Source organism: Parasteatoda tepidariorum, chromosome 7, assembly GCF_043381705.1.
Source record: "Parasteatoda tepidariorum isolate YZ-2023 chromosome 7, CAS_Ptep_4.0, whole genome shotgun sequence".
Lineage (NCBI taxonomy): Eukaryota > Metazoa > Arthropoda > Arachnida > Araneae > Theridiidae > Parasteatoda > Parasteatoda tepidariorum.
Window position 1 is genome coordinate 41,679,666 of NC_092210.1, and position 24,287 is coordinate 41,703,952.

At 31.6% G+C, this 24,287-nt stretch overlaps 1 protein-coding gene across 1 annotated transcript in view; it reads right to left on the reverse strand.

The window, feature by feature from the left end:
- Nucleotides 1-24,287, reverse strand: part of LOC122268367 (fatty acid synthase) — a 94,456-nt gene that overhangs the window by 13,740 nt on the left and 56,429 nt on the right. The window contains exons 15-22 of the mRNA XM_071183757.1: nt 23,988-24,118; nt 21,743-21,985; nt 19,833-20,012; nt 14,117-15,290; nt 9,689-9,840; nt 8,292-8,498; nt 5,630-5,941; nt 3,324-3,443 (exon numbers count right to left, since the gene is read on the reverse strand). Of these exons, the coding sequence (XP_071039858.1) occupies nt 3,324-3,443; nt 5,630-5,941; nt 8,292-8,498; nt 9,689-9,840; nt 14,117-15,290; nt 19,833-20,012; nt 21,743-21,985; nt 23,988-24,118 (2,519 nt within the window). The remainder of the gene's footprint in view (nt 1-3,323; nt 3,444-5,629; nt 5,942-8,291; nt 8,499-9,688; nt 9,841-14,116; nt 15,291-19,832; nt 20,013-21,742; nt 21,986-23,987; nt 24,119-24,287) is intronic.

The following is a 24,287-nucleotide window of genomic DNA, read 5'->3' on the forward strand; positions in this document are numbered from 1 at the left end:
AGGGTATTGTTTTCCATTAAATATTTTTGTATCCCTAATTTAAAGTTATTTTTCAGTACTGCTATTATTAGTGAAAATTTTAAATTATGGTTGTGAACTCATCAAATTTGTTTGATCAATATAATGTATTAAGAATATCAATGTTATTTTAAAAAAATGATAATTAAAAAATCACTTCTGTTCATAGTAATACTTGGAAGTGGGAAGTAGAGGCGCAAGAGCGTAAGTAAACAGAATTCCTTTTAGTACATAGATGTTAAGTGAATATTTTTAACTTTAGTAGAAAAAAATGTTTTCTGGCAGGAAAAAACAATTATTACGAAGCAATCATCGGGATTGGTGAGCGGTAGCGAACAGGGGGCTTAACCCTCTTGTGTGATTATATTTGTATAATCGATGAATTTAATCTAGTCGAAAAGTGTGCTGACATGAAAAACCTGGAGCAAAATCCATTTTCCCAATGGGTAAAAATGGGTTCTAAAACAAGTTTATTCTGATTAAATTCAGTCCTGTAAGCACAAGATTTCTGCGGCGATGAAAACTGATGGACGGCAAGTCCAAATTCGAATTTTCCTTTAGTTTATTTTTTGAATTAATAAAATAAAATAAATTAATGATGAATAATCTACAACAAGAAGAGCTTAGCAAATAATGCTGTATATGATAATTCGCGTAATCTTTCGTTTTGGATCGGGATAGCCCGTCTGGTAGGTTGTTGGACCCATGTCCGAGAAATGTTGAGCTCTAACCCAGCCGGCCGAAGGCTTCCCGTGAACAAAGTGGTGATTGGTGCATGTTAAATCTGTCGGGGTTACAAAGTCCTCTATGTTCTCATAATAAATCGATACCTCTGGGGCTACTGGATTGGAGATTGATCGTGATCTGGTTCAAATCAAAATTACGATCTACGGATAGATGGTGTGCATATGTGTCTTAGCTTTAAAATGGGATGTGACGAATGCAAGCTGTCTCCGCTTTGTCCTCGGGGATTTTTCGCAGACAGTAGCCAATAACCCATTGTATTGCTCTAGTGTGACATAAATATTTACCGTAACATTTCGCTTAGTTATTAAATACAGACAATTTTTTTGTTCAATGTAAAAATAAAACTTAAATGTCTATTCGAAAATTATCTGAACTTCAAATATTATCTGGATTGATGAGGATTTAGACAAGTGCGAGAAAAAAAATTAAGCTAATCGAGTTTCGAACACGGTATCCAAAAACACTGTGCAAGAAATTTAAAGTTGTTTCCTTTTAGATAAAAATATGTGATTCTGTATAAACAAATGGTGCTTGAGTGATATATCAAAAAGGTTCAGTACGAACCATTTTCGGTAAGAGGAAAGCCGCCAAGTGTTTAGTTAATTCTATAGGATTTCTAGATTCCTAATACGTCTGAAGCGAGTCTCAAAACTTCAAGAAGGTAGATACGGCTTTTACGACTAAAAATGTCGTCAAAGTCACTGAGATTTCCAACTTAGCTGTAGTTTCACTGTCGATGAGATCATATTTCCTTGCCCTGTAAGTTTTTATTGCGTGCCATCCACCAAACAAAAATATGAATTTTCGGAAAAATCGTGCGCAGTAAACAAAAAATTGCAGATTTCTTATTTTAAGAGGAAATTATGCAAGAAATTGATTTTTTTTATCTAAAAGATATTTTTAATGTTGTATAGTAAATCGGAAGATTCGCATTGCTCCTCTGTCCGACAGAGTTATAAAATCCTTTTTAATATGTTTTTTTCCCTCTTGAAATTTTTTTGACAATAATTTAGGAAACAGTTAGATGTTCTTAGAACAGGTAACCTATTTAAATTCTAAGTCATAAAAACGATAAAAGAAAGATTTCATAATCTTATGTTACATGGTTTGTTACTTTGTTACTTATGTTACTCATGTTACTTTGTTACTTATGTTACTTTATAACTTATGTTACTTTGTTACTTATGTTACTTATGTAACTTTATTTATTCACTTGATTATAGAAAACGATTTTCTGTTAAAAAAAATCCTTTTTAATATGTTTTTTTTTCCCTCTTGAAATTTTTTTGACAATAATTTAGGAAACATTCAGATGCTCTTAGAACAAGTAACCTATTTAAATTCAAAGTCTTAAAAACGATAAAAGAAAGATTTCATAATCTTATGTTACATGGTTTGTTACTTATGTTACTCATGTTACTTTACTACTTATGTTACTTTGTTACTTATGTTACTTTGTTACTTATGTTACTTTGTTACTTATGTTACTTATGTTACTTTGTTACTTATGTTACTTTGTTACTAATGTAACTTTATTTATTCACTTGATTATAAAAAACGATTTTCTGTTAAAAAAATCCTTTTTAATATGTTTTTGTTCCTCTTAAAATTTTTTTGACAATGATTTAGGAAACATTCAGATATTCTTAGAACAAGTAACCTATTTAAATTCAAAGTCATAAAAACGATAAAAGAAAGATTTCATAATCTTATGTTACATGGTTTGTTACTTATGTTACTCGTGTTACTTTACTACTTATGTTACTTTGTCACTTATGTAACTTTATTTATCCACTTGATTATAATAAACGATTTTCTGTTAAAAAAATTTTTTTAAATGATCTGGACTTAAAAAGTTTTTCTATATCGAAAAAAAGTCAAGCTAAGGGGATTTCAGACTCGGAATCTGGTAATACAGTTCAACAAATGGAAATGATTTTTCTGAGAAAAGTTTGAGTTTCAGTAAAATGAGTGAGTGACGATAGTCTGGTATTCCTTTTTAGTGATGATTCGAAGACAAAGTTGTCGCTTGCCTTCACAACGGACAAACATTTTAAATTCCAAAGTAAATGGTGGTAGTTTTGAATAGTCGAACTTAATGTATACAAATATTTTATTTGTAATTCAAAGTAGCATTCAAGTTCCTCGCATTGGTAAAAATAGTTACCTCTTCCATTTTCTCCACTTCCGTATAGTTTACCCAGTTCTTATATTACCTTTTCTCTTATAACCAAATTTAACTATTAGAGAAGTGTGGACGTAAGGAACGAAGTGTTTAAAATGTGAGAAAATTAAAAGAAAAATAATTAACTTACGAATTAGGATGGAGGAGTAATTAGCTATAAAGAATGAGAAAGCCAAGCAGTTTATAAGATTTTGACAGTTCCATTATTTTAAGGTACAATCTAACTATCAAAGAATAAATATTATTTTATATTTTATTGTTCATGCTCTGTTATTCTTATTTACATGCTTTAATACATTTACGTGAACTAAAACATATTTGTCTGAAAGTATATGCTAGTTTGAATATTAGGAAAAACAGTCTCCATGCATACCTTTTCCTTTTGTTTTCTCCCTTATCATGAGTTCAAAATTTTTGTTTCTGGAGCTTGCAATATTTTCCTTCTTCAGTTGAGGAAAGAGATGACATAAATATTTTTTCTTCTGTTCACTACCTTGAAATTATAAAAGAAATTATTGAGCTGTTATTTTTACAGTAGAGAGAAGTGCATTTAACCAAAATAAAGAGCCGGAATTTTACAAGAGATATGGTTGGATAATTGACATTTCTGATTTGTTGAAATTTTTGGGATATGATCTTGATGTGAAGCAATTAGACACATATTTTTGATTTTTGAAAAGAAAAGAAAAAATTTTTTCTTGAGGTTTAGGGAAGTTTGGGGGTTTAAGGTTATTTTTTTTTAAAACTGAAGATTCTTTGGACTTACAATATTTATGCGGTATGAATGAACCATGGCACTAACCATGCATCTGTGTTTTACTATTTCCACAATAACTATTCACAGATAAATACGTTCAGTGGACATTTGCATTGAATGTCAAAAGTCATTCAAATATCATCGAAATAAGACTGTTTCCTTAGACTTGACCCCTGCCAGAGTAATTAAATGCAGAAATAGTTATGGCTGGAAGTTGTTGCTTTAAAATTAGTGATGTAGGCCCGATATGAACGCCACACTTGTTGCTATCTTAACATACTCGTGTTATGATGTTTCTGATACAACTTGTTTACTCTGAATCGAATGATACAAACCCGAACCCGAGACGATGTATCTAACAGTTAAGAAGTTATTTACAGATCGAATTCCGACTCATACATATACATGAATTTGACATTGTTATTCAAGCTAATAAATATGTTTATATTATTACTTATTATTTTAAAAAATATAGTCTTGTTTGCATATAAATAGCCATTTCAGTATGAATAATTTTAGCTTTTATATTCGGTATATGTATTTTTGTGGGTATTGTATTTGATATTCTATTTTCGAAGTTAAGCAGCATATTTTGTACTGTCTACTAATTTTTATTTTGTAAAAATATTACTAATGCTGTAAAATTTACAATATAATATCAAGTATCGCCTTATTTTAGAACATATACAGTGACCTGAATGCATGACTGCCGAAAATTGATTACTCTCGATGTTTTGAAAATACCATCCATAAAACTCCAGTTTAAGTTCAATTTATACAACAGAAGAAAATTTATAAGAACAGCAACGAGGTTATACAAAGCATTATTCCATTCGTAAATTACTCTACCATGATAAATTAAAATACACTGAATGAAATTTTTTCAAAATGCTTCTTGGGGCATTTCTGAATCTATTTAAATAATATATTTTTTATTAAATCAAAAAGCTCTAAATCCAATACAAAAAAGAATTGATATTAGCCCTAGTAAGAATATTTTTTATTTGAAGCAAGGGAAGTTGTTTTCCTCATTTCCTGAAAAACTTTCAGTTAGCGGGAATGAATCTTTCCATGTTATCAGGACAACATAGTAATTATGTTTTACACCGAGACCGTTGAAGCTATGCATTTCGTTTGCAGTTGCAACAGTTCGAAACGGGTAGCAGTTGCGCATGCTATTTTAGTGAGGCGTAATAAGTCCACGGCTGTCTTAGCAATGATTCTCCCTCCATAAAATTGGTACCTCGATTGCTGATGACAACAACGTATTTTTCTTTAATCACTCTCATTGCTATTTACTCCAACTTACGCATGATTGAAAGGCACCTGTCTACATTCAAGTTACTTCAGTTTGGGCATAATTAGACGGTATAATACTGGTCCTTTTCATAGTACTCATATATAATAATGCTACAATGTGCATTCATCAGGGAACAGGAGCCCGAAATTGGATTGTTCTGGAGCTGGGACATGACTTGGAGCTTTAAATTTTCCCATCCTTTAAGATTGTTACAATTTCATTGGATTTCACAGACACTCAAAAACCGCATTGTAATGGCATTTCCAGTAAGCCAAGTTACTATAGGAAGACTATTCTCGGCATTAAAATACATTTATAATGATTTAAGATAAAATGCGAAGGAGGATTTACAATATTTAATATTTTCTTAAGAATAAGCGAATAACCTAACTGCGAATTAAGTTAAATTTGCATTTTCTGTGTGAGCTGAGGATTTTAAAATTCTTATACTAAAAATTTAAAATTAAAATCTGATGCTCAAAAACGCATACTTATGCAATAAAATTGCCGCAGTGGAGTTTTACCGTGTTATCTAGAAACGGAGCTGGAGCACCAAACGTTTTCTTGGCTCCATGTCCCTGATATTCATTGGTTTAATCCGCTCGAAACTTATCTTACTTACCAACAGTCACATATATGTCGCAGTCATAATGAATTGCAATTCGAGTAGCTGCTAATCCAATACCACCAGTTGCGGAATGTATGAGTATGCTTTGTCCTCTAGTGAGGCCTCCTCGCATTATTAGGGCATATAAAACAGTAGCATAAACTACGGGTACAGTAGCGGCTTGCTCTAGACTCCACTCGTCCGGTACATCGACAACAAGTGCTGGGTTTACAATGGTGGTTGTTGCCATTCCATGGCCTTTTAATAGTCCACATATTCGACGGCCTCTCACATCTCGACCAGAGAATTCCAGACCGAGACATGAATCTGAAAGTTCCACAACATTTTGATTTCAATTTCCTCAATCAAAAATAGTTCTTTCTAACATGAAATTATCAACAACAAAAAATCTTATGCAATCATATTCTGTTTCTCAAGTTTTGTTGAAATCCTTTAGATTTTACTGAAATTTTTTCAACTTTCTGCAGATTCCATAATTGACTCAATAAAATCTTTTTCCGTATGAAAATTCATTACAATTCCTTTAACTTTATAGTTTTTACTTCAACTAAAACAGATATTATTACATCTGAATTTAACAAAATTCATTATGGCAGCAAACATTATAAATTTGGAATATAGTTTCAATTCTTAATATTCTATGTGTGTTTCCCAATAGAATAATTTTAAAAATTAAAGCAATAAACTAAAACAGTTATTTTTAATATATACAAAGATGACGATTCTGGCTATAGAAATATCTTTTTTTTTTATATATATAATCAAGATTTATTTTATCTATTCGCCACTTTTTTACATTAAATTTTTAAGTTCAAAATTTGTCGAATAACAAGTATTTGTCGTAATATAAGACCAGCTGTGTAGTAAATGATACGGAAAAATTTACGCCTTGTTTTAAGCAATTACCTACATTTTCTCAATAATAGAGTTACTGCGACTATTGTTGATAATTGATGCGACATATTATTGATAATTGATGATAAAAAGCCGTTACTTTAAAATATGTGCTCACGTATTGAAATAGATCATAGTACTGCGGTCACGTATTCATTCAAATAGGAGTAATAAAAAAAAGCTTCCTAATAAGTCGTCGTAAAATTTAAATAAAATGTAAGAATAATTTTCGTAATGTATGTTAGAAACCATTTAATGAAAAACCTGATTTTTCAGATTTGAGCATACGTTTTACGTACAAGGTTTCCAAAGTGTTAGCAAATGGTCAAATGCACCTAGCATAAAAAACACATTGAATAAGAAACATAAAATTACAGGAGTGAAAAATATTCAAAAGATACATTCAATGTTTTCCCGTAAAAAGTATACCGATTTGACTTTATAGGCTAGGCGTCGATCTAACCTCAAAGGTGAAGAAGGGAGTTGAGTTTGGTATAATTAGATTGGTTTCAAAAATACTACAGGAGCCTGTTTTTATTCTTTTCAATCTAACATGCATTTCTCGAAACATTTCTATTTCAATCACTTCTTACTCCATGTTAATTTGAAAGTTGCAGAGCCATCTATGACCTAAAATACCGCAGCCTGTTAGTCAAATTGGGGTACACTTTTATAAAAATTTTCACACGTGCATTTCAAGATTTTTTTCATATGACCAGCTTATTTTTCGTTTTATTTGACTGTTTCCATACATTTTTGACACCCTGAACACAATAATGTCTAGCAAAAAAATTAAAAGGCTTAGAAGAGGCTAGTACAGAACGAGTCGAATTCGGAAACGTGGTTGAGGGCGACTACCTCATCGCTTGAACGGCCTGAAATACCTTATCTTCTTGCATCAAGTCTTGTCTAAACGGCTGGTAATTATGTCTCTGTCAATTTAGAGACACCAAAACAATTTAATCTTTAAGAATTATTTGGAAACTATTTATTGACACCTGACCAGATCAATCTTGTAAGGATTTTTTTTTTCCTCGTGAAAAGCATACTGGTGTCGATCTCGTCACCAAATTAGCTGTTGTTGACGAAGATGTGCTGGACATTGCTGAAATTTTTTGCTGGTGTGCACCATTTAATGCGGCGTTAATCTGAATTAAGTATTATGGTTATAGGTAGCTTTTTTGAGTATTTGTTGTCTATCGTTGATTTAAAAAAAAGGCTTGTTAAATTTGTTTCTGCCTCTTTCTTTTACCTTTCCAATTTTCGGGACTTTCACAATGCTTTACTAAACATGCTTTGTACTTAATTCTTTTCTATCGATCCCTTTTTACAGCATTAAATTTTGGCCAGACATTTTTCGATCAACCTGATTGATTAGAAGTATTATGATGTAATGATTGATTAGAAGTTTGATAAGAAACGTAATTGCTGAAAATTTTACGCAATTATTGTATTGCTTACGGAATCAAAAACTAAACTGAATGCATGTAAACTTCATGACTTACTGATTGAACTATTACATTAGTAAAATCTATTTGCTTATTCCTGGTAAGCTGCTCCAAATAAAAGTTACTCCACAACAAGCACAACGTGTCTGAATTTTATTGCTGAATTATAAATTTGAATAAAAACTTTTTAACTAATATAATGGAAAAGTTAAGTGCGAAAACTTTTATGCATTCATAGTCTAATTTATAAAATCAAAAATTATATTATAAATTACTGGAAAGGATCCGTGATTGCATTAGAATGATCTGTTTACCTTTTTCTGATCTAACTGTTCCCAGTGAAAGTTTCCCAGAGGCAAGCATAACGTCTCTAAAGTTTACAGCAGAATAATAAACATGAACTAGAATGTTATCTCTCAAATCTGTATATTTTATTTGAGATTCTATCCATTCAAATGAGGAGAGGTCACCATATTTTCTACATCTCACAGAGCTGTGTTCTACAGTTCTCAGTTCCTTTTCTGTAAAAAATATATATATCAGAGACAATACCAGTGAAGAATAACAGTATCAGTAGTAGTAACAGTATCAGAGACAGTACCAGAGATCACTATAGTAAAAATTTTTTAAAAAGTAATAATTTATTTCAATGATTTAGCAAATGTATTTCATATAATGTTCAAAGAGATGATCTGTCTTAAGGAAAGAACAGCCATTGAATGTAAGTTATCTAACAATCCCTATGCATGTTAGAGGTAAGATGCTCTTATTGGTTGTTGCAGGTAACACCCTTAACTGCCCGTAATAACCTTAAAGCTCTTTAACTGTTATTTCTTAAGCCAAGTAAGCCCATCGGGGATACGGAAATTTAAAAATCACATTGAACTAAAAATTAAATCATGGCATTAAATTTTTTTTTCTAGGAAGCAGTTCAGACTATTTGCCACGCAATTTCAAAGAAAACTATTATTTAAGAAATATGCATTTAAAGCTTAAGCAATGATTTGAAATGTTATCTTTCAAATTTTATAAATTGTAATTTCTTTTAATCGAAATTTTACTGTTATTTTTAAAACTTTCAAGAACAATACACGAATTAAATATGTTTTTTTGAAAAACATAATACAAAAAAATAACATAAGATATTTCACCTGAAATAAACTCGATATTTTTCTTCATCTATCGGTTAAAAAACAGGCTAGCATGTATTCCTTTAACTTTTCGAGAGATATTATATTTGCAACTAATGTCTGAACAATTAATAGCAGCGCAGAATTTCCATTAATTTTCAGAATTATAAAATAATCCCTTGAATTTTATATTAAAGTGAAACATAAAGTCTTAGAGTTGTAAGTATGTGATTTAAATTTTGATTTCTGAGAAACTTTTTTAAAAACGTTGCAGATGCATGTAATGAAATTCCTTATTCTTTCATTAAAACAAACTATCCATGAAACTTCCTTAATGAAACTCAAGTAAAATTCCCGTATACCCATGTTTAAAATGAAAGTTTATACTATATACTAGATAACTTGTGAAAGCCAAAGAAAATACCGAATTTTTTTTTTGCACAAATCATCGTTAATTAATTTCAAAAGAAAAATCGGGTAGTTTTATTAAAAAAATTAAAATAACAGAAAAGTGAAACACGAAAAACTTCAAAATAGTTGAACTAAAATACTTGCTAAAAATTATCGAATTCATTACTTACGTTTTGGAAGTACTATGTGCCGAAAAGAGCCCCATGAACCATCCCTCCAAACGTTCATCACCAAATTTTTGGCTAATAAATGTTTGTAAAAAGGATTATCCAGACTAAACGGAGGCATTTTTTCCAAATTCTCAGATGAGACAAATACACACCTAAAAATTAACAGTAATTCCTAAGTTGATGTTCATAAAAATTTAATTGCTTATGCGCTAGAAGTTGCAATACTAAGCGCAAAATACATAATAATTTCAAACACTGCTAAAAATCTTTAGATAAAATATTGGCAACTAATTATCTTCATTATTTATCACTTAGAAACAGTTTATGAGACGTTTGACTATAGATTGCTTGTATACTAATCAATCCAAGCTTATTTAAAATTCAAATTATCTACCTTTTTTTAATTATATTTTATTTTTATTATGAATAGTGGGAATAAAAGCTTTAGTTGGTGAATTTAAAGAAAAATGCTTTAATAAATCTTAGACGGGGGATTATTGTTCTTCCAAAAAATTATCGTTCACCTATAAATATGATTATATAAAATTGCTATCGAATATCGTTACTGGGAACCTCAAAAATTGTCCAAATTTTAAAGGTTCCAAAGAAGATTTTAATGGTTAACATTGAGGTGAAACAAGTTTCAGTGAGGAAACAAAGAACAGCATGGAATAAAAAAATAATTAGGGTAAACCAACCAGTGAAGGAACATTTCATATATATTGATTAAAAATAAGAATTTGAAAGTTTTTCTTTAGATTGATTGGTAACAATAGCTTTCTGCCAAACAATAGGAAGTCATCTAGCAATTTTTTGGATTACCTGGTCAAATAGACTTCCCTGGAAAAAATTTTGAATTTGTAATTATCTCTGCAACATCATGTTTCTTTGAAAAAATTATAAGGTGAGTGTTTGTATTTATATGTTTGAAGTGGAATTAATTGCATGTAATAGTTTTATTTTTCTCACTGTGAAAAAGAGAATTTAAAATATAGTTATTGAAGTTACGTTTTATTTTTTTAAAGCATCATAGCATAATAAAGTACTGATATAAGGGGATGTTTATTCACTGGATCACCAAACGATGAAAAACCAGTGAAAGAACAAGTGTTCCTTTACTGGGTTTTTTTCTAAGTTAATGAAAATAAAGGATAAACTTTATTTTCTTGTACCTTTAGTGATGTTCCGCATCAAAAGTATGTTAAAAATACGAAAAACAACTTCTAACCAGTGAGGGAACAGGCATGTTCCTTTACTGGGCATAGATTTCCCAGTGAATGAACAGTATGTGTTAATATGTTGACACTTTAATTTTCCATTCATGATTACAAAAAAAAGTTAACATTTTCCAAGTATTTATGTGTTATAATTTCAAGAATAGACTTGTTTTTGAATATTTGTATGGCTTATAAATTCATAAAGAGCATTAAAAATAACCCAAATTAAGTGTTCCTTTACTGGGTGTTCATTCACTGGTAAGAGCTGTTCCTTCACTTGGTCTTCTTACTACTTGTTATTTGAACCTCCAAAGCTTTGAAACAATATTACGTAAGTTCTCTGCAATTTTTTTTACACAATTTGCAATTAGTAACAAATATGTTGACACCGCCTTTTAACTAAAATTACGAATTTTGAAATTAATATGATTTTTTAAAAGACAAGCGAAGCTTAAGTGTTCCTTCACTGGTTAGTTTACCCTACATGAAATCGAGAATAAGAAATGTAAATTTTCTCACTGAGTCATAAAAATGCTTAACGAAACTTTGAGATGGAACCTCGTATGTTAGTAATGTAACCTTAAAAGAGTTTTCTGGTTTAAAGGTCTGAATTATAATACATTTTTAATTTTTTTATGTGAAATGAGAGGATAACTTATATAATTATTACGTGGTTTTATTTCATCACTTTTTAACAGCATTTTAATTATTTTCCAACCCGAAACAATTAAAAAAAAGGATGCCTAAGATGGTAGGGCACGTAGCTAGATCTCCATTTTGTATAATTTGATACGGACAAGATAAAGAATTAACGATTATGCGTGAGTGTAGCTATGGTTTAGAAACAAAAAAATGTATAATTTTTTCACTAAATAGCTGCCTTTTGAAAAAAAGATGATAAAAGTCAAATTTTTTTGGCATTTAAACGTACATTAAAAAAAAAGGAATTTCGAAATATATTCTTTTGGTGATTCCAACCGTAGTCTCATAAATTCTGCCTAGTCGTGCAAAGCTACATCAAAATAGATCAAGTAGTTTTTTTGCAAAGCCGAATCCCAAACAAAATTGACTTGATTTTTGAAGAAAAAAAAAGCGTGTCTGAAGTTTTTATACGTTTTTCTTTGGTTTTCGGAACTTACTCCTCACACAGCGATTCCTGGACCCTACATCACGCCTTCCTCGAGATTATACATTTCGTTCGCTGCAGACCTAGCTACTTTGCTGGAGGTAGACGCACGTTGTTCCAAGTGTGAGCCTTTTGCCCCTAAAAAGTCTTGTTGCCACTTCGAATACCCATGACATCCATGGTATTGGCAATCCCCATGAAACCGTCGTGAAAAATAACCATAGCCAAGTAATTGCAATTTAAGCCACATCCTTGCACCAAATATGCGAATTTAGCGATTTGTTATTGTTTTGACTGTTCGTGTCAATGCATTTTCCCAGTAAATTGCCATAATTGCCTAGTAAATTGCCTTTGTATCTAGGCCTAATTACCGTCCGTGAGAGCTTGACGGCGCGAAAATGTTGGTCCGATGTTCGCATTTTTCAATAGTGATAGTTCCGTGATAGTTTCCTGGGTAAACGGTTTCGCCTATGTTTAACCCATACTATAAGATTCCGAAATATGTAACAAAAATCTTGTTTTTTAAGCTTTCTAGACCAGAAAACACCCATAAGGGTATTTACCTAAATAGTAATGTGTTGATTTTTATGGTATAATACTATTGTTCAATTTATTATTTGGAGGCAATCATGTCTGAGACAAGTTAAAGGAAGTCGCGTTTCCTTCTGCAAAGGGGACATTGAAAATTCCTCGAAAAAATTGCTGAAATCATTAGCATGAGAAAGCAAACTACCCAGGGAAACGTTAAATGCTTGAAAAGTATGAAAATGAAAACCTTTTCTAAGCAGAACAGGTACTGTACATAGGACATTCAAGAAATAAAAGTTTGGTCCAGCGGCTAACTGATAAATATACTCCTCAAAAAGTTGGACAATCACACGCGTCTGGTTTTGATGGGAGTAGTTTACATGAAAAGAAAAGTTTTAAGATTGCTATCTATCTAAATAAAGTATTGTATTTTATATAGATGTATTGCACTAAATTGAGCTTGACCGAGTTCGAGGCGGTAAAAATAATCTTTTTGGTGTAATAATGGCTTTTTGTTAAAAAAAATGTTTGTCGTACTCAAATCTGCGAATCTAAACCTCCTAAACTATATAAATAAGATATTGCTTCATATGTATATTTTTATGATGAATCAAATGAGACAAAATTCGTACTGCAAAAATGTTCAAAATGAAAGTCGTACATTTTATTTTACAAAATCTTTGAAAATTCTGAATAATTAGTTGTATTGACAAGTGACTGGTAAAAATACGCAGGATTAAATACTTCATTTGTCTCAATAGCAACGTCAAATGCGTAAATGCATACAAGTCAAACATTGTATTTTTGAAATCCATTATCAGTACTTAACTACTGGCCCTATCATCTCGAATTAAGTCTCACCCGATATAGTATGAAAAAAAAAAAACACATTGGAAACAAAATTACTACCATTTTTTCCCTTTCCCGACAAAATTGGACGCGCAGCTTTTAGCCACTTTGTTCAACTGTTTGCCACTTACCGAAAGTAAACTCGATGGCTGTTTTTTAAGACCAGTCAGTGTGAAAATGAAAACTTCACAATTTTGTGACCAACGGCATGATCGTAGCAATGTGGCCAGCACTGCTCATAGGCCGCCTTTATTTCTTAGACAAGCAGGTACCCATCTATCTGAAACTGGGTGGGGGTCGAACTCCAGTTCTCCATAATGACGGTTCAGTGCGTCAACAACATAGCCATTCTGGCCTACCGCTTTCAGCAAGTGGAAAACCGCAACTGAGGGGCGCCACGGATTAATCGAGGGTATTTAACAGTTTACCACTGATGAGTTGAAATTTTTCATTGAATGTTTGAGTACTGATGATTTTATTTGTGTTATAAAAGATGTGTCATCAGAGCTTGATGATGCACCGTCGTGACTGAAGATAAAAAAAACCAACTACTATTGTCTAACAGTAAAAAATATGAAGTGTATTTTTTTCTACTTAAAGCTTTCTTTTATTCTTAAGGTTATTTTAAGTTAGTCTTATTTTTATTATTCTTTTCAATGATCTTTGGCCACGACTGTTCAATAGGTATATCGTACTTCTAATACAAACCTTATTCTTTCACCACCAGGTTCTAGTTTCAGACAATTTACCAGTCCAAGTATTCCACTGCTGGAATCATCTTCTGATACAAGCCATAAATATTCTTTATCACTCTGTTTCATACGTCGTTTAAGTTCTTCGACCCAACGAAAATCATGACTTTCTGTAATTTTTACGACGACGTGATTTCCGCCTGATACAGCAGGGCGGAGTAGATACAGTGCCGACCCAAAAATATCACGTGCACAGCTCACAACCTCCAGTTTGTTTTCATGAAGAATATTTTCCAGGGTAGAGCGAGACTGTATAGGAATGTTTTCATGACACTGCTTTGATAAGAATTTTTCTAGGTCGGTTAGTTTTTCTTTATGGTAAAAAATTATAAATCCGTTTTTTGATAGGATGGAACATAATGTTTCAATCTGTTGCTTTAGTTCGGAGGACGAGCCACAATAAAAGGAAGAAACAGCAACATCTTCTTTCTTCTCACTGGTTAGTTTTGATATTAATGACGAAGGGCATAAATTAATACCACTCTTTGAGAAAATGTCTTTATCTACTGAATTTTTGTGTTCATATATAAGTGTGTAGCTTTTAAACTTTAAGTAAGAATTTTTCTTTGCTAAAATATCAATCTCGGGCAAGATTGAGGTAAAGTTGGAACTTATTTCGCAGATATTCAGCTTTTGAAACGTATTTTCTTCTATTATATCTAACATAATCTTTAAACCATATCCTTTGATCATTGTTGTGTTTAAAAGATCATTTCCAAATTCTTTTAAATAACAACGAAGTTCTACGGGCGTTTTTTCTGCTAAGGTTTCTGCTTTTGATAATTCTTTCAAACATTTCAGAAAACTTAAGTTCCTTGGAAACTTTTCAAAAACATTTCCATCAATATCTTCCTGCTTTTTTAACTGAAATTTTATGTTTTCTACGTTATTTTCTGACTTCTGACCAACAATATCTAGCAGCTCATTACACGTTTGCATGTATTGGTAAAGATCTACTTTACAATCTTCTTCGATTGTGTGTTGGAATTCATATGGTATAAAAGTATGAGCTTCCACTGTAGGTTGGGTACTTTTTATTCGACGAGATGCTATTTCAAAATATATGTTTTCGATTTCTATGCCAACAGAACGGCAAATTTTCGTATTTCGATTGATGTTCACTGGTACCTCTATAAAATAAAAACAAATATAAGATTAAGCCAACTAAAATTAATTTTAAATTCATTGAGGTGATGATGTTTATGAGAAGGTGTATGAGAAACTTATTGAGGTGAATGAGAACTTTTTCTATCACCTTTTAATATACACCAGTGTTCGAAAATTAAGAAACTTTTTTAATTTATTCAAGTATCTCAAGAGCTACTGGACAGATTTTTATAAAATTTGGTTTGACGTAAGTTGGTATAGTTCAAAATAACTAAACAAATAAATCATATGCTATTTCATTCATTTATGATAATATGTTACAATGATTAAGCAAAGTAATAAAAAAGACAAATTAAATGTACAATTTTTGAGAACTCGCTCAAACCCGTCAATTATTGCTGATTTTCATATGGAAATCTTTTTTTTTATGAATTTTTATATGCCTGTGAAAGAAAGAAACAGTTACTATTTTATTTCTTATCGGCAATATTCAATACGTTATTGAGATAAGTAAGAATTTAATAAATAAATATTTTTATTTCTAAACTTTTTAAATTCATAATTAACACAAATTTCGAAACAGGAGAGAATCTTAAAATGAAGAAGGCAACTTCAATATCACATATAACATTTTTACTTGAAAATATGAAACTCATTTAATAAATTCCTTTAGGAAAATTTGCCATATACACGCCCATGGTAATATAGGGTAATCTATGGCAACCATTGAAACTTATATGGCAAGATGCCTGAAGCCTACGGTAACCACAGAAATTCGTATGGCATTCATATGGCACTATACGCCTATAGTTACCATAGAAATTTGTATGGCAAGACACCATAAACCTATAGTAACCATAGAATTTGCATGTTATTATATGGCGGGACACCATAGTCTCATGGTATTATTAAAAGGAAGTACAATATGGCAAACTAAAGAAAACACGCTATACGCATATTCATATTCATGGGGGAAAGTGGACATAGTTGGTGAACGAAGCAGGCGTGTTTTACTGCAACCGCGACGATCCAAATTAATTCTGAGTTAATTAAACCAATCCACCAAAAAAAAAAAAATTGTAGTGTTTAATAAAGTTCGTCCACCTTATAGAAATTTAAAGTTATTTAAAATTATTTTCGAATGTTTCAACAAAAAAACAGCAGTTCAACTTCATTTGCACTGCCGACAAGTCGACGGCAAGGCATGAGCATGATGCCGATTCCTCGACAGAACATTATTCGGTCAAACAAACTTAGAAGGTTTTTTCTTTATTATTTTTTATTTTTATTTCATTTAGTTTTTGTACCCGGTCAATTTATTATTTTTTTCTTCAAATATCTGGCTGGATTGATTTTTAAACTTCTTGAAATTAATCAATATCCTACTAGTTTCGACAACAATTTTCCGCTTTTTTTTTATTTTTTTAACTTAGTCTATTTTATAAACAATTGGGTATTCTAGAACCAAATTAGCTCTCTCGGCTACAATAATGTTTTGTGAATTTCACTAACAACAAATGCTAGATTTTGTGCATTTCTACGATATTGTGTTCAATCGTTGATGTTGTCGGATTGATGAACAGTAGAGAACCGACAAATCTGTAAGCTCATTCCATTTTTTTTCATTACTCATAATGACTTAATTGTTTTCTAATTAATTTTTGTTGAAAATAGTTAAATTATCCTGGTATTGTCCGGTAAGAGTTCCTTGCTTTCTTACGCAATTAATGTCTTTTTCTCATACATTTAATAACTAAATCTCTCACCCAAATTTCTCTTATTATATTTATTTTTGTAGTTAATCACTGTGGAAAGTCCCAGGATCTTCCTGTAATTTAATGACTCTTGTTTATTATTGCCTATGCATAAAACTCCTTACGTATAGTTGTATGATAAGCTTCTAAATTTTAAACATAGGCTATAATTTCCAGTAGCAGCATAGGCTTCCACAAGCTATAGCAACAATTCTTCACAGCCATGGCTGTGAAGAATTGTTGCTATAGCCTATGGAAAATTTAATCAGAGGCTATAACACACCATAATTTTACGGCTGAAATTCGCCACATAAAAAATATCATAGATATTCAAATGAAGATTTTTACCATACATTTTTCCCACGTACGTATGGCAAAAATTTATTAAAATTTTGCCATACGTTTATGGCAAAAGTGCATGACAGAATTTTACCATAGGAAAAACCCCACAGGAATATCCTAAGATACTTTTTTATAACAAACCTATGGCAAATTCTCCTAAAAGTGTTATTTATTATTCATCTAACAAGTTTTTAAAAAAAAATTAATATCGTGGATACTTGAATTTTTGTTTCAGTTCCTAAATAATTACAAATGCTGACAAAAAAGTTTTATGAAAAGAGTATATTGAAATGTATTTTTTATATTTGTTAAACACATAAAGATGATGGATGAGTCTTAGTTTCAAAAATATGAAAATAGAAACAACTATAAGAGTGCCCCTGAATAAATATGAAAGTGATCAGACTAAATATATATAATCAGACTAAAAATTTATTAAAATCTGAATTAGTTGCCCTTTAAAAAGACAATATAGCTCATGTTGCACATAGTATTGATTTCTGACTACACGTATTTTTTATTTTCTGTTGACATTATTTTGATTTTTAAGTGCACGATTTAAAATTTCGAGATACTTAAAAGTCGCTTAGTACTGAAATAAAAGAAAGGCTATGCAATAAGAAGAAAACTTATTTAGAAAAGGTGCTTATTGGTTTAAGAAAACTGAAAAAACCTCCATAATATTATTGAAATCGATGATATTAAATAAATTTTGTTAATCGAAAGTAATTGAAATATAAATAAGCTATTTACTGCAATAATTCTCCCGAAAACCATCTCAGACATACTCTATAACATTCAGGTCTAGAGATCTGGCTGGTCACTCAATCCTCTGAGAACTAAAGACGGAGAAGGCCTCTAAACAGCACAGAACTCTAAAATCTCTCCCCTATAATTTAGAGATATCAGATGCATCCCTGAAAGACGAGCAGTTCTGGTTGACAGTAAAGCTCCACGCCAGCCTAAACCATAACAATTAGACTTATATATTTTTTTGTTTCACTCCTTAATAAAAGGCTAGTTCATTCATGTGAACTCGTCCAGAATCATTGTTCGATTTGAATTGAGTCTTATCACACGGTTCAATTGCGCCCGTGTTTAAGGTTTATGTTGACGCCCGTGTTAAGGTCAGTTCAGGAGATCTCTTTATATGACCTTGAGTGTCAAAAAGGCGCCATCTGAGGTATAACCGCGAAGTATTAGGAACTCTATTTAAGATTGTTGAGAGGAGATTCTTTTTTATGGATTTACTCATAGGGCTGAAATGATTGAGGATATCTTGAATTCCAAGATATTGAGAGAATGAATTGTACAGTCAGATATCCAGACTTGGATCTCATTGAGTGTGGCTGAGAGGCTTTTGACCAGAGTATTCGCAGCTCGCTACAGGGCTAAAGAGAATAGAAGTGCTGGTTCACTCCTTTGAAGTATCTCTCGCCGCGCCGATCCTCCGACGTCACTCTAGTGACGTCACTTTGGCGCAAAGCTCGCACTTTTACTTCAAGAACGGAGCGTTTGGCCTTACTAGCTCTAACTAATATTGGATCATTTCTTTTTGCGAGATATTCTAAGACATTTGTTATTTTCTATAATGACTTTCCTCAGTTTTTGCAGTGAATTTACAAGAATTTAAAACTATTATCGAAATGCCAGTTTGCGCGATTGCAACTTGCAAAAATTCTGATACAAAAACAAAAGGAAAAAGTATAATTTTTCGCGTGTTCCCTAAAGTAAATGAACAACTATGTAAAGAATGGATTCCGAAATGACACAGTTAATATAAAACAGCAATACGTTTATTCTGTCGTAAAGAACTTTTATAAAAATTCATTATCTAAATAGAAACCGCCTCGTTACTTCATAAAGAAAGGCAGGTGAAAAAAATTAAAAAATGGATAAAGTCAAAGAAAATTAAATAAAAAGTATAAATAAAATATATAGTATATAGTTGAAATCGTACTTCAAGTTATAGCGAATTGACTGTATTTACGAAAACTATTTATGAAAAGTCGTGATTTATCATGGCAACATGCACAGATCTCTAGTTAAATATTGAAAATCATAGCTAATCGGAAAGTTACCCAAATTTATAGCTTGACGAGAGTTTATTTTTGCTGATAATATGGCGATAAATTTTTCTTCTATGTCTGTTTAGAAACGATTCAAACTTCGACAGCACTTAGCCGCAGTGAATGTTTGAGAGATCTAGTTTATCGGATTTTCGAATAAGGAAAAATTTTCCTTGGTGATAAAAAGTAAAATGAACTTTGCTTTTATTGGTGAAACGATTGAGATTGACATCGTTATTACAAGGATGTTTAGTGGTGCTATGTGCCTACCAACTAATGAAAATTATTCCAAAATTTCGATTGTGAGATTCTACACTTATCGACACGAAAGGGATTTAACAAACACGTTGTACAAAACAAGATAGGGAATTAAACAAAGTTTTGAAAAATATTGTAGTACCTTTATGTTTTAAATCAGTTTCAAGTTTCCTCTTCAGAGCATTTGGATCAATTTTGATAGCAAGAGCACCAGTAGGTAGAACGAAGTCATTTTCACTGTCAGAAAGTAAGAAAGTAGCTAAGCATGCATCCAAAAATGGTATCCATCTGCCTTCCTTCCATTGTAAAATATATTTAGAGCCTGTAGAAATTAATACAGACAATTTTTAATGAAACCAATATTCATATTTAGTGAATGTTGTTTCTTAAAATTGTTTAATTTGGCTATGCAAGTGATTGAATGTAGAATTTTTTTGTAGGTTTAAAATGTAAAACTTTTAGACCTATAGGCTGTGTAAAAATTAGCTAAGCGTGTTTTTGGTGGTAACAGGCAATAATTGTCTACAAATCAGATAAAAAAAGTCTCATTTTTAAGTAATTTTTTTAAATAAATTTTTTTGTAAATTTAAACATTCTTGCGATGTACAAGGGATTTTTTTCGCTAGGATGGATTTAGTGTTTACGGTAAGCAATGTCCCTTCAAACCTTGGTAATAAAAATAAGCCAACTGCAAACTCCTTCTATTTTTATCTAAGTAAAGCATTCATGCGGCCGCTCGTTGTAAGCAGTTATGTATAATGAGGCTTCATAATTTCCAGATGAATGACATTATTGTGACTATATGGTCAACATTGCCTTCAAGTGGTCTTTACAACCCAGGCGAGTTGGTACCCATCGATCAAACCATCAATGAGAATCAAACTTCAGTCCTTCACAATGAAAGCACAGTGCCTTTAAGTATTTACTCTTTGGAGCTCATTTCTGCACAATATAAAGAAATAATTGTCGTCTTTACGTTTCATATATCCTCAACTGAAAGAAAAATAACGTGATAGGATCATTAAACAAAAATGGAACCAGGTATCTTTGACAGTCACCAGCATTTAATTATTAAAAGTTGTAATAGTATTTGTGCAGGGAATTTTATAAATTTTCAGGGAGAGTCCTCTTTTATACTACTTATGTTGAGTGACGTTGCAATTAATTTAATTTAAATTTTTTTATTTTAACACTGGTATACTACAGCCATTTTTGCAGACTTTTTTTATAATACTTTTTTTTAACATGTTTTCCTTCTTCCTACTATGGAGCTCGAAGGAAAATTTAAAACCTTAGTGTCACCAAACACCAAATGGTTTAGGATATAAAATATTTTAAAGGAAAACGATACTTCTAAAACTTTTATTAATTTAACCTGATGATACTACCGAAAGTGTATGAAAATTAATGTGGGAAAACTGCATACAACCATGTGAATATCAGTTTAAAAAAATGCACTGAGTTAGACCATTCTGCTCTTGTGAAATGCAGATAATTTTTGTCTCAATGAACTCCGAAACTCTTCTTTCTTCTAATGGCAGGTACTGAATTTCTACGTTCTTCACCTGGGAAGATGCCGGAAGTGTTGCTCATGTAACGTTGCCCAGTGGGCACCTGTGAACCTAAGTCACGGAGGATCGCAACAATATCCACGCCACACTACCACTGATACCCGTTCATAGGGTGGGCCACATTCACACATCACACGCAACAGAGGACAACACATAGAAAGAAACATCCACGCCTAGAACGGGATTCGAGCCCGTAGCCAGTGGCTCCGTTGTCAGACACGCTAACCGCTCGGGCACCTGACCGGCACTTCGAAACTAAATATTTGATACGAAATCTCTGTTTGAATACGAAATTTTGATGTGACAATATTTTCATTATTACGAAACAAAAATGACTGTGAATTCATTGAGTTCGGAAAAGGAAAGCGAGAAAGAGGAGAACCCTCTAGTGTTAGCATTATATTTAAACAACCCATTGACATATAAATCTCAGCTGAAGTTCAAATTTAAGTAATATTTGAGGGAGAAAAAAAATTTGTACCGTCGAGACTCATTTTTGCTATCGCTTGAAATTCAGGTCCATATTCGTATCCTTTTAATCTTAAATCATTGTACAAATCTGTTCCATCAACAGTTGACGCTTCGTCACAGTCGTAAAAAGGCTCTGGCTCAGAAAATGTAGTACTCTCCCATTTTCTTATTTCCCCGCTTGCAACAACAGAGCTTCCTTCTAGAATTTCAAAACTATTGTCCTTGTGAAAATCAAATCCCAGTTTCAAAGTATCTGAAAACAGGAAAGAAAGGAAAAAAAGGTTGATCATTTTCTTAAGTATTATGCATGCGATATATCGGAAGTAAAGATAAATTTGGGGCAATTTATCTTGCCATGGTTAAGCATTGCCAAGGTTATGACAGCCTGTTTACATAATTTTCTAATGTGCTTGCTAAATAAGGCCTAAAATTGCTAAACTGATCGACTTTTTTTAAAAAAACTAAAAACAATTCATACTAAATTAGAATATTAAACTTTTACTTAATCATCAGATATAAATCAATTTTAACTACTTACCTTTATTCCGATGCAATGAGAAAATGGTAAGAATTGAATACGTTGTCAATATTTATGAAGAGTACATTTATAAGCGACTTGAGAAACTAAGCAAAATTACTATCCGTATCGTAACCATCTATTTATGTATTATAAAAAAAGAAAAAAAAATTAGAAATATGATTCGGTAGTTCCTAGTTCTGAAAAGTACGAAAACTGTAACAGGAAAAAATAGCTTGCGGTTAAGTTTTAAATGTTTAAGAATATTTTTTTTTCGTCATCAACGTTTATTATACTGCGCCAACATATGCAACAAAACAATACTGATAAAAATCATTATTCGTTAGTCTTTTTCTATGAGACATTTGTGTGTGTATGTATATATATATCAGTGATGGGCATCATTCACGGAAATTTTATTCATGACTAAACTTATTCTGAATGATTAATCCTATTCAAATTTAGTCATTATTCATAATTCATTATGAACATTTTTGAATAATGATTGATGAATAAATTCATCAGTCATGACTAATTTTTCTGAATAAAATTTCGAATAACCAGCGAAAAATGCAAGCATTTGCCATTTTCACTGCAAGTTGCGCGTCAATTACAGTTATCGATTGCAAATGTAATTAATTATAGATAATTCAACTACTTGCAATAATCATGATTACAAGTAATCACAGTAACAAATAATTATTATTTCTTATTACCAGCGGCTATGATTATTTATAATCACAACAAAAAGTGATTACAGATAATCAGAATTACAAATAATCAAGCCCTGGCATTGCAAGCTATCGTGACTACTTGTAATCATAAAGTAAGACTACAAAAATCATAACTATAAGTTATCATAATCTAACAATTGCAGGTAATCTTAAATTCAAGAAAATGTGATTTATATGATTACAACACAAGTAGATGTAATCATATTTTCAAGTGGGTTTGATTACATTGTAATAGGGATTGTAGGTATTTGAATACTTTTAAAGAAATGCATAAATTGTATATGTAAATGAATTGTTCAGTTTACTATTGTTTGGTTTACTAAATGAGGACTTTTAAACGTAGAATTACATACAAAAATACGTACAAAAATACACGAATAAGATTATATGTGATTATGATTGAGTAATCAAAATATATGATTACATATAATTATGATTACATGCAATCGTGATTGCAAGTAATTGCGAGTACATGTAATTAAAACATACGATTACAAGTAATTACGATTGCATACTATATGCTTATTCAGTTTGCATGAATTATGCATGTCTGTATGTGTTAACATATTTTTCTGTACATAGAATGAACGTACGTATATAAATACAATTTATTAATGTACGAGCAATGCATGTAAGTTCGTATGCATGTAGACGTACATATGTGTATGTAGCATACGTATAATCGCTTATACACAGATATATTTTAAACTCATTCATTATTTGTACGTATGCATGTACATGTATGTTAGTACATATGCATATAAGATATATGTACGAATTTACAGATTTAAATACAATGTATGCAAAAACGCTTTTTGTACATACATCGCACGTACATAATTTTGCATATAATATACATGTAAACATGTATATAACTTTCTATGTACGTATGTAGAGGCAATATATATATACCGAAGAGCCGTTACATTATGACCACCCTGCTAATAACATGTAGGACCACCTTTAGCCCTCAAAACTGCTAGCACCCGCCTTGTCATTGATACCACAAGGTGCTGATAGGTAGTCTGAGGTATCTGGTACCAATCGCTCACCAACTGGTCCTGCAATTTCATCACATTGCGAGGGAGTAGCGTGGCAGCATGAATTTGGTTTTCCAAGTAGGGCCACAAATGCTCTATTGGATTAAGGTCAGGTGAATTTGGAGGCCAAGACATGACTTGAAAGTCACTGGAATGTTCCTCGAACCAATCCATGATGATTCGACCCTTATGACATAGTGCATTATCCTGTTGGTAAACACCATCCCCCGCAGGAAAAACTGTTGCCATGAATGGGTGAACCTG